This window comes from Chenopodium album, chromosome 13 (assembly GCF_948465745.1).
Source record: "Chenopodium album chromosome 13, dcCheAlbu1.1, whole genome shotgun sequence".
In the NCBI taxonomy this organism is placed as follows: Eukaryota; Viridiplantae; Streptophyta; class Magnoliopsida; order Caryophyllales; family Amaranthaceae; genus Chenopodium; species Chenopodium album.
Window position 1 is genome coordinate 47524098 of NC_137846.1, and position 12451 is coordinate 47536548.

Below are 12451 nucleotides of genomic sequence, written 5' to 3' on the forward strand. Positions count from 1 at the left end.
TACTCCATAAGTATTAACATATGTTGTATAACCTACTACTAAATAGGTAAATTTTTAGTATCATTAAATATCGTAATGATTTAAATATTTATCGAATGATACAAATAAATATATAAATGGTACATTCAATATTATACCATTGTGAGATATAATGGACTAATAAGACAATGTATATTATAATAGTGTTATACATATACTTTGTACATGGTAGTACACCAAAAAAAAAAAAAAAAAAAAAATCCAAGTTTATACTACCTTGTTTCTAAAATAACCGAGACATTTAATATCTATACTTTATTAGTATTTAAAAACACACACCATCATCCCTATAATGCCACATGTAGATTTCATTTTTCATCAATGTCACATGTCACTTCATTTAATCTTTCTTTTTTTAATCCCCTTTCTCATATTAAAAAAAAAAGCTTTAATTCAATACATGTATGAATGTTGTTTAGTTCACTTTGCCCCAACTTAATTTCTTCTACAATTAAATTTAATTTCCACCTGTTCTTCTCCTTTATAAATTACTAGGGGATCCGACGCGCGCGAAACGGCTAGCCCATTTGTGTGGGTGTTATGGCTAGTTCTAACACTATCTATAAGGCTTGTGATAATTTGTTTTATAATGTTGAAAATCCTTATTAATTGGAGCTCTATTGGAGTAATTCTAAGTGTAAGTTAGTACGTATATGATTATGCATACTAAATGTTGAAGAATTATAGTGTTTATTAGCCAGTAAAAGTCCCACAAAAGAACATTAGTTAGAATGAAAGTAGAAAATCTTGTGTTCTACTGATATATGAGATTGATGTGCTTGACATATATATGAGCTTGAATATATGAGCTGAAATGATCTTGTGTACAACATAAATATATGACTCCCTCCTTAGTCCCTACCCATTTTTTAACAACTAAATAATAATTCTCCTTCAACTTTATTTAGCGCCTGGTTTTCGTCAATGAGATTTGCCACCTCCAACCATCTAAATACTTGTTGATCACCCTTTTGTAGCTTGGCATCTGTTGTACCATCTTCTATAGTTTTATTGAGATGAGCTTAGAATATTCCATGGTAAACTCTTCTCCCATAAGTAAAAAGTATTGTTCAATTGTGTTATCTATTTCATGAAAAAACAACATTACCATGAGTACCAACTGTTATCCCTGCAGATACATCCACGAATATATATGTATAAGACAGCCAATCCACAGGACCAATATCACATTGTCATTAGTATTTGATAAAAATATAAGTTATTTTTATAATTGACTCTTAACCTTATTGTCACAGCATATTTTTTCAGAAATAATGTTTCACAAAACTAAAAATTAAACACTTATAAAAACTAAACGAAATTATACCAGACAGGTAGATAGTACAGAGCAAATTATTGATCAGAGCCAAAGTTCCAGAGCTTCATATCCCACGTTTTCCATTGAGGCATCCCACTAGTCATTGACATTTACTTCTTGACCAAAGAGTAACAATGGTATCTCCTAATCAAACTCCTTTCTACAATTAATTCGTCTCAATTTAATAATTAATCGAGGGTTGTAAAATTCAATCAAACCAAAGGCAAGAGAAAGTGAAAAGAGCATAAATTATGGAATTTAAATTGCGGTTGCTTGCCATTAAATTTAAACGTCAATTTCGTAAAATTGGCTACAATTGATTCAGATGCATGCATATCAGTGTTATTTGCTACTAAAATTGATGAAAAAAACGTAGACAATAAACTTTACAAACCTAGATTGTGAACTTGATATTCAATAATTTAAATTAAAAAATGAATAAACAAATTTGCCTCACCACATAAACTATTTCAATGGAGGAGAGAAAGCTCGCTAAGTGCTTCAACAGAGAACTCATAAGTCACTTCAATAGAGGAGAGAGGCAGAGGAGGAAGGAGGATTGATTTTTTTTTTTTTTTTTTTTTTTTTTTTTTTTTTTTTTTTTATTGTAGGCAGGAGGAGCGCTTAAGACTAAGAGTAACAAAAGAGGAAATAATAAAAGGGTAATTAATCTGATATCAATTGAGGGCATATATGAAAACTATCATTTTGAGGATATTATTGTCTTCACACTATTCATAAGAGATTTTTCCCACTTTTTGAAAGGTAAGGATAAGGATTCATTTTCCAATATACACATACTAAAAAATAATTATTTACATTGTATACCTATACACAACCCGTGCATTGTACGGGCTAGAAGGCTAGTTTAAATTGAAACACATGTTAATAAACTAATTTGGCGATCAATAATAGTAATGACGTATAGTTCAATGTCACTCCATAAGTATACAAATGATGATACTACGTATTACAAATCTATAAGTAACTAGTTCGTATTTAACAATATATAACATGAGCTACCAATAAAAGTGTTGGCTCATTTGGTAAATTTCTTACCTTAGATCCTAGAGGTCTGGGGTTTGAATGCTATCGAGTGAGGGTGCTTAGGGGTAGAGATTTCCTTACCCTTCCCTCTATTCCCAAGGGTGTGACTTGTAGTGGCGTATCTAGGATTTTTAGGGTGCTGGGTCATTGTCACCTATCAATCATCACCCATCGACCGCATACCTATCAGTCCAGGAGGTGGATTTTGTGATAGAGGATGATTTTGTGGAGGAGGAGGATGTATTTTGGGACTAAAGAAACTTGTTAAATCATACTTTTTTTTTTTTTTTTTTTTTTTTTTTTTTTTTTTATAATGAAAATTGAGTCACAATTTCAATTTAATTTAATTAAACAATCAATATTGTCAAAATAGATTGATGGTTCAATCTTTTTGCAACTTGCCCATTCTACACCCAAGTTAATATTTTTTTTACAAAAATAAAAATACCCAATATAATTATACAAACATAATATTAAAAAATTCATACAACACAAATTAAAAGAAAAACCACTTAGGGCCTGTTCACTTCAGCTTAATTTCAGTTCAATTCAGTTCAGTTCAGTTCAGCTCCTAATTTCCTTCTCTCATAAAATATTCATTTCAGCTCAGTTTAGCTCCAATCAGTTCAGTTAACTTCAGCTCAGTTCAGCAAATATGAACAACCCCTTAATGTAATGTCTTAACAACACAAAACATAAACAACATTGAAGGATAATCAAATATCATAAGTTCATAACCATTTAAAAAGGAAAAACAAAAATAAACATACTAGCTAATGCTGCTTAAAAAGAAAATAAACTAATTTATAAGTCTGCTAAAGTAGAAAAGAGAGAATGACAAGAAAAGAGAGAGGAGCGTAAAAATAAGTTCATAACCATTTAAAAAATAAAAATACAAAAAAATGCTAACAGCAGTGCTCGAACTGAAGACCTACGCTCTTACTTATTGCGCTTTGTCTCAATCACTCCAATCATTACGCTAATAAAAAATAGTATGCATGTTAAATTATATCCGGAAATAATCTTTATACGGAGTATCTTATTTGCTTATGGGTGCCTCTTTTTTTTTAAACTTTTTTTTTTTTTTTTTTCTTTTCCCCTCTAGGTCACGTGACCCATCAGGATCAAGGCTGGGTCCACCACTAGTGGCTTGCAAGGCCGCAAATAATGAACTAAAATAATTGCGAGGGTTGAGGTCTGGTCAAGATCTTTTATATCATAAAAAAAATACAATATATAAATAACACGAGTTATATTGGACCTGTTGTTTTATTATTTTAATAAAAAATAGTCAAATTCAGGATATGAATAACGCAAAAATCAAAATGTGTCAATTATTCTAAAATGGAGGGAGTAAAAACCTTGGAATAAAATTATTCAATATTTCAATGTACACTATTCAAAGGTTTATCGTTAAACTGGTCATGATGTTAATCCATAAATGGTACTCCATACTTCCACCGTCTTTATTACTTGATCCACTTTGACTTTAACATTATTCAACACCCCTCATTTGACCATATTTTGTAAATTTTGCAAGAAAAAACATATCCATCCTGAGTTCTTAATAGTCGTCTCAAAAAATACTATCACAATATATACAGTAACTTTTATGATTTTTATTTATTGAGAATTAAAGTTATTTTTAAAGTTGTGCAAGTGAATCAACGTATTTTGTATTGACCTAAAACCGTTAATGGTATTAATTGTTTAACCCAAAATATTACAAATTTGCCCTTTAATTTGCAAATTTTCATTTATCAAAGGATGTCCTTTGCCTTTTCTCTTTAATCAATGGCAACGTAGCGACGGGCGAACTACTGCGGTGGCTCGGCGGCAAATTCATCATCTCTCACTCAACATCTCTCATTTATGCGACGAATTGGTTCGATTTCTAGCTTGATTTCTTTGTTATTTGATTAAATTTTGCTGAGATTGCTGATGGGTTTTTGTCACTTTGGCATTGAATTTTGAGTATTACAAATTAGTCTTTAATTTGCCAAACTTAATTGGGATTGAATTTGGAATTTTTCATTCGAATTGGTTTATATATTTATAAGGTTGTTCATATGCCTTTCAATTTTTACCTGAATTATTACTCATTATTATTATTGAATTGAAAGTTTTTTTTTTTTAATTGTCACTTGATTTTATTGCTTTAGGAATTGTAGTTTGAACATAGAGCTATGGTTTGCAAAATATAATTAGAAGAGACTATCTTCACTAGAGAGGCCAATTTGGGTTGTAAAAGAATTGTGAGGTTTTATGAGATTATTTGATTTTATATTTTTATCGATGCCGAGATGAATGTTTGAGAATATCATTCAAAATGGGTTAATGGTAGATTTTTTTTCTAGATGTTTTACATGTTTTGGCCCGGTTTAGTTCGACTAATCCTGAGAAAAATAAGTTTAGATAAGGATTAATAAGTTTAGAAGTTGAGATAAGCTTTGGTAAGATTTTTGTAAGGGTTACTCAAGTTCAATGAATAGCTAAAATAAATTCTAATAAGGTCAAATATGTTCAGAGAAGTTCAAATAAGTTTAGAGAGTTTGTAATTTGAAGACAGATACCATTTTTGTGTATTGCATAGTATGTAACTATGTGTACTGTAGTTGAAAATTGTGAACAACATATGGTTAGTACTTCTAATTTCAGATTCAAATGTTTTGTGGTACCACAATAACGATACCAAAGCCTTATTCTTTAAAGGATGGGGTCGACTGCTGAGAAACTAGAAACCAATGATTTTGTGGTAAATTAGGAAGTTTGTCTCTACACCTGGTACTTGATTTCTCATAGATGCCAACTGCTAGCTATGCCTTCAATTGTTGGCTTTGATGGGTTTAGTATTGATATGGATTTCATTTTTCATTTCTTTCCCTTTTATTATATTTTGGAGTGCAACTATATGTAATTGTCTACTTGTTTGCGTTGATATTTTAATACTGATATGTAGACAATGGTTAATTCTTATAATTGCTTATGTTTTCTCATGCAGAATTAAAAGCTTCACAAGATTCTCATGATCGGCAAGATGTCAATAGCTAATCCTGTTAAGAAAACAGTTTCTTCTGTGATCCTTGATTTGGATGGCACACTTCTTAATACAGGTGTGCTTTCCATAGGTGTTTAGTGTCTGTTTGTCATTTGAGGGTTTGCTAGTTTTGATCTTTTTTATGAATTTGTATGAACATCTTGAGTGAGATTAATATGCTGTTGCGCTCATGCAACTAATAGTATGCGATTAACATGGGAGTTCTTTAGGAGGAAAAAATATAACTGATAGCTTTATGATCCTGCAAAAACGTCATATTCGGATATAGAAGGGGAAAATTAAGTTTCATAATATATTTGAGTGGTATAAATTATGTTATGCTTTTGAAGCTTGATGCTGAAGCATACATTTGTTTACTACCATAGACCAATGGAATATTATGTGCTCTTTGTGGATTTGCTTTTGTAATGTAGGGAAACAAGGGTGATTGCTGATGCATTATAGGGTGGTGAGGATAACCCTTTTTATAGTTGCTTTCTTGCTGCTGCTATTGTACTGTTTAGGAGATTGTTGGGCCGTTGGCTAAAGCTCACATTGAAGCAATTTGGAGAAGATTTGCATTAAACTAGATACAAGGGGACTCTTGGCTACATCTCCATGAAGATTGTGGACGTCTCCCCCGCGGGTGGTATTGTAGTTAAAGATTCATGGAAGAGCCTTTCTTCTATGTTTTTTCTAACAATTTGCAAGTTGCAAGACTTGAATTAAAGCCTCATTATCTTGAGTGTGCTTAGGTTCTTCAAATAATGGTGACCACAAAAAAGTAGGACAAATATCTGAAACCATTATAGAGATTTGCATTTTTGGGCTATTAGTTTATTTATTTTTTATTGTTTTGACTTAGGGAGTATCACGAGGAGAGAGAATAGAAAAGAAACATTGGAGAGCTGAATTGGAGATACTTTGCATTGCTATTGGTGGGAATGTGGGATTGTTTGGTAGTTCATCAATTAAATTACGTGGAATAAAAGAAATACTATTCAGTATCAGTTGCTCTTGAAAAATCAGCTTAAGCCTTTTTCTTTAATGAAGACACCTTATGCCTGGGCTTTAGGACCTCTATTGTATTAATATCCATCATGCCTTTTGAAAACTGCTAGGTGCTTAATGATGATTTATCAATTTTATGGCAGATCAATTAGTAACTGATGTCCTGAAGAGTTTTTTGGTTAAGTATGGAAAGCAGTGGGATGGGAGAGAGGCTCATAGGATAGTTGGAAAGACCCCTCCAGAAGCATCTTCTGCTGTTGTTGAAGCTTATGAACTACCTTGCACTGCAGAGGAATTCGCAAAAGCATTCACCCCAATGTTCTCTGAACAGTAATGAAACTTTTACTTGGTTCTCTTCTTCAATATATAAGGATCAATATTCAAGATTTTGATGTCTCCAATTTTCCATACTAAGTGTTTTCTTGTTCTTTGTGTGTTATATCATTGCAAGTATTAAGTTATATCTTAAGTATGTACATATCTTATTTGGTTAGCTTCTTGGTATTTATTCATGAGCTGTTAAGTTTAATTTTTTTTGTTTTCTCCCGTACAAATGATTATTGATCTCATGTCAATGACTGAGTTTTTTTTTTTTTTTTTTTAATTTTTTTAAATTTTTTTTTATATATAATTTTTGGCTTCGCTTTGTCATTTTTCATATTGATGTTCATGATCTAAGTTCCGTTTATGTTCTTGTTGAATGGTTTTCCCTCTTCTGTCTGAATGTTTTTTTTTTTTTTTGTTTTTCCAACCACCATGATGACGGTTGGCATATTAGACAATTTTGATTTAGGATGAGGCCAAACATAGTAAAATTTGTTCAATTCAGAGCTGAAACCTGTTCTATTTCAACCTTCAAATTCTTCAGGAATTGGGATTTTGATTGTTTACTCAGTTATTTGGTTCCTTTTTACATAGAGCAGAGTGTGTGCACTTGCCACTTGAATACATTTGAAAAAGCAAAGTAGTTTATTTTTTGGGTAGATTAAGCATATCCTTCTGAAACTCTGCAATCCGTAAATAAGTATGCATCTGTGAGTGCTTGAACATGTTATTGCAATTTGACTGTAGTTTGAGCAACATCAAACCTCTTCCAGGCGCCAACCGGTTAATTAATCATTTGCATGGTCATGGAATACCGATGGCCTTGGCTTCAAACTCTCCCAGACCTTTCATAGAGAAGAAACTATCTTATAATCAGGGTACGTAAAACTTAGAGCTTTTCTCTTTCCTTGAACTTTGATATTTTTACTTCTCCATTCATCACCATTTTCTTACTCATATTTCATTTGGTAGGCTGGAAAGAATCATTTTCTGCAGTAATTGGAGGAGATGAAGTAAAGTCTGGGAAGCCATCTCCTGATTTGTGAGTAAGAATTGTATAAGTAGATTATTTATTTCATATAATATATTTCTCTTCTTTTCCCCCTTGCATCATAAATGAAGGGAGTAATTCTATTGCATTCATGTTAGAATTGTTGTGGTTTTGGTAAAAGAAGAGGAACTAGACAGTATCTTATGTTTAATCTAGTTAAGAAATGCATTTGTCTAATGTGCTTACTGCATATTTTCATGTGAAAAGGTTCCTCGAAGCAGCCAATAGGCTCAACGTCCAACCTTGCAGTTGCCTTGTCATTGAAGATTCTTTGTAAGTATCCTATGACTCCTTCAAAAGTATCTAGTAAAGGTTGTTTGAGATGCTCAACTTAAAATTATGTAGCAAATAGCTCTTCAAAAGTCAGAAATTACTTTTGGACGTGAGAGACAAAAAGGTTGAGGTAGTGTTATGATTATCAGGGAACATCTCAAGATGTAGAGTTGTAGAGTAAATGTTGTGACTTTTGGATGTTTAAGAGTGGCTGTCTATTGCGTTCTTTGCAAATTGATTTACAGTTTAGTTTTGTAGATATAAGTGGATGTTTCATTCTCAAAAAAGCATCAGCTACTTGTAAATGGATATTTGACATGTTTGCTAGTCAGTACATGGATATTTTAATCCTTATTTTAATTTTAACATCTTTATATGGTGATCTTTGTTATGTCCTGCTAGTTAGTACATGGATATTTAATCCTTATCTTGATTTTCTCAGTAGATATCTCTGAATTTTTAACAATCACTCACGTGGAACACTCTTTAACCTTGTTACTAGTGTACACTGTTATCACAAGTTTCCCCTTATTTCTCTGCATGCTTTCTTTTTTCTAAGCATGGCATTAGCCTTTAGTCTTACAGACAACTAGAATGGTTCTGCAAAGAGGTTCATGATTTTTGCAAAAAGCTGTGTGAAACCTAATCTTAACCTTCGTAAACCAACTTGAACACCTTTTTTTCAGCATTGATATTCAATGGGATTCCCCTTTTTTCTTGGGTGATGGTTTTAATTGGCTTTGTATTCGATGTTGTATATGTCATACTTTTTTTTTGAAAGAAAAAAAAAAAAAAAAGTATGACACTGGTAATAATAGTTTTTTTTTTTTTTTTTTTTTTTTTTTCCTGGCTTATTTAGGCCTGGTGTTACTGCGGGCAAGGCTGCTGGAATGGAAGTGATTGCTGTACCATCACTGCCTAAACAGTCACATCTCTACACAATGGCGGACAAAGTCATTAATTCTCTATTTGATTTACGTCCTGAGCAATGGAGCTTACCTCCGTTTGAAGATTGTAAATTTCCATGAATTAAAATTCTATATTACTATGTGAGAGATGGAACCCTACTTTGCATCATATGTCTGAAATTTTCACTGAATTTGTCCAGGGATTGAAGAAACCCTTCCTATAGAACCTTGGCACATTGGCGGTCCTGTTATTAAGGGTTTTGGCCGTGGGTCAAAGGTACTTGGAATCCCCACAGGTGTGTTATTAATATATCTGTATTTTCCTTGTTAGATAAATTTTTTGCAATATATATATCTATCTCTATTGTAACCATTATAGGTCCATCATAATGTATTTGGCATCCTAGCTCGACTCTTGTACAATATGTTAGATAAATCCACAATTATTATCAGAGTAACAAGGGATTGGAGTCTTCAAAAAAAAAAAAAAACAAGGGATTGGATAGTTCAGGTGATTTTTAACCTGAAACAAGTAATTGGAGGCCAAGAAGGATATTGAAACAATTAATTTTGGGGATTTGTGAGCTACATTTATGATTTCACGTCATATCTTAGTTGGTCTGGTTGCTTTCTTTTAGCTGCTCTGATTAACTGTTTCATCACATGACTGTATGAACAAAAGGAAATGTGTGAGAAGAATTAATTAGTTATAATTAAACATGAGAATTATTTAACTAAAATAGATTTGTTATTCTGGCATGTCATGCCCTGTGTTCATATTCCCTTGAAAATGTCAGATCATATGTTCTGATCATTTCTTCAATCTTCTGTAGCTAATTTGTCCACAGAGAGCTATTCAAATATTCTCTCTGAATATCCATCTGGTGTATACTTTGGTTGGGCGGGAGTTTCCAAACGAGGAATTTACAAGATGGTAATGAGCATTGGCTGGAATCCGTACTTCAACAATCCAGAGAAGACAATAGTAAGTTGAACATGAAAATTTTGCTTTATTTCTACTACCTAAGATTTATCTTTAACAACTTTTTTTTTTTTTTTTGAAGGAACCTTGGCTGCTTCATGAGTTTGAGGACGACTTTTATGGAGAAGAATTACGCCTTGTTGTTGTTGGTTATATACGACCCGAGGTATTGCGTTATTTGTAAACTTCCAATATCCTCTTTCCTATGATGTATACCATATTGTAGATGTTTATTGACTTCGAATTTTACAGGCCAACTTTCCTTCCTTGGAAAGTCTTGTAGCAAAGATTTACGAGGACCGGAGAATAGCAGAGAGAGCACTTGAGCTTCCCATTTACGCAAAATACAAAGATGACCCTTGTCTTGAAAGTTTATTGGAGACCACTCATAAGTCACAAGTATAATTGCGTATGAAGAGACATATTTTACTTGGAAACTCTATTGCAAAGGACCTCTGGAAACAGAAATTTATGCGAATCCTGTTATGGAATATGTACTCATTTTTAACAAATTACAATAATGTAAAAACACGTTCTTCAGGTTCGAGCTTTGGGCTGGTTATAAGCTGGTTTGGCTTCTCCTTTCAATTTCCATAACATGTTCGATTCTTGTACATATATATAGTGTGGATCTAGATTCAAGTCGGCAAAATACTATAAATAGTGTGCACCAATGGTGTGTAAAATTGTTGAATTAAAAGTTTTGGAGCATTACAAGATTAGTCTCAAATGTTGTGTTAAATAGCCAGTCAGGATGAGTTATTTCCTAATAACCTAGTGAGATCATATCACAAGGAAAATGTATTTTTCAAAATATAAAATAGTTTTTGGCCCGGGCAATGCCCCGGGTCATTATATGTATATTATAAATGAGGTTTCATAATAAAAATTATGTGATTAAATACAAATATAGATTAAATTTGTTACATTTGTTGTAGATAAAGGAGTAGTCTAGTACAAAAAGTATAAAAATATTTAAGATAAAAAAAGATAATTTCACAAACAATGGAACAATATCGGTGTCTCGTGATACAATTCATTGACTTAAAAACGAATTTCCGGCGTAACCAAGGTGTCCAATTGTATTCGTCGGCACGTTCCCTAAATTTAACATACCACTTCCACACAAAGACATTTTTAGGTGGAAGGTTTGAGTCAAGTATTTAAGCCCAATAGAGAATATGTATAGACTATTGTGTGGATGTATTTTTGAAGTGTAAAAATCAGAAAATAAAATAAAATAAAAAGCTTCTTCGCTTCTTCTATTTATGGAGAAACATAAAACAACATAGAAGAAGAATCCCAAGCATCAAGGGAGTCAGGGAGGTGAATAATCACCTTAAACATGCTCTTAAATGGGGGTTATGAGAGTTACTTATCAGGAAAATAATGGTATCGTAAACATCCTCTTAAATTGGGGGTCATAAGCTTGAACATTGATGCTAACAATTCATTATTTTTTAATGAATTATAGTAATTGTATGACATGGCGCCACATCATTTGCCTAGTCATGATGACACGTGGCAGACTCGTGTCTTCTCATTGAGTTTTAATATATATATAGATTAGGGGTGTCCGTTCGGTTTACAGTTTGAATTTAGGTAAAATCCAATCCGATTTGAAATATAATTCGGTTTTAAATTTTTAATCCGATTCGAATTAGTCACCCAATCCGATCCGATTTAAAGTTTGGTTATTTGGATCCGATCCGATAATCCGAATTAAATATGTTAGTTTATAACGTCTAATTAACTAGTATGATAATATAAAAATAAGAATGAAATTATAAAAACAACATTTTATCCGATCCTTAAGATTAATACAAATTTTGAAAGTAGTCATGATTAACATAAATTGTTTAACATCAAATCCAAATAAATTGTTCAAAATAACTAGTATAACTAAAAGGCAACACTTCCTTAAAAAAAAAAAAAAAAAAAAAAGAAAAAAAAAAAAAGAAAAAACCATTAGTCCATTACAACAATTACTCCATGCGCTAAATACTATTAACAACCAGCAAATTCCAATAGTTTAAGACAGCAGCAACTTCCATATTATGCATGCTAAATCCTAAAATTCGGTTTTTGGTTTGGTTTGGATTCGATTACGTTCAATCTGATCCAATCCGAAAATCCAAATTTTCAAAAAATATCAATCCGATCCGATTCGATTCGATTTAAAATTCGGATCCGATCTGAATTGATAATTCGGTTTGGATTGGATTGGATTTTGATTTTAATCTAATTATGGACACCCCTAATATAATTATATAAATACACACAATGAAAAATATCTTGCATATTATTCTATTTATCCTTACCTATTTTTTTTTTTTTGAAAGAAGTCCCAAAGGACACTAAATTTCATTAATATAAGCCATACGGCATCTACAATTGACAATGAACGATAATGAAAACGAATTTAACAAAATCAAACAAGAATTAATCGGGGAAGGGCTAA

At 32.0% G+C, this 12451-nt stretch overlaps 1 protein-coding gene across 2 annotated transcripts; it reads left to right on the top strand.

Annotated features, from left to right (window-relative positions):
• Positions 1–4146: 4146 nt before the first annotated feature.
• LOC145576752 (bifunctional riboflavin kinase/FMN phosphatase-like) lies at positions 4147–10578 on the top strand. Of its 2 annotated transcripts, XM_081634465.1 has the most exons (11): positions 4147–4289; positions 5406–5517; positions 6596–6782; positions 7524–7654; positions 7749–7818; positions 8035–8100; positions 8960–9114; positions 9209–9304; positions 9842–9993; positions 10073–10156; positions 10243–10578. In XM_081634465.1, the coding sequence occupies exons 2-11, from the start codon at positions 5430–5432 to the stop codon at positions 10393–10395; spliced, it is 1182 nt and encodes a 393-aa protein (XP_081490591.1). In that variant the 5' UTR covers positions 4147–4289; positions 5406–5429; the 3' UTR covers positions 10396–10578. The 2 variants fall into 2 exon arrangements, with proteins under 2 accessions (XP_081490591.1, XP_081490592.1); XM_081634466.1 differs by lacking the exon at positions 6596–6782 and having other exon boundaries at positions 7550–7654.
• The last annotated feature ends 1873 nt before the right edge of the window (positions 10579–12451 follow it).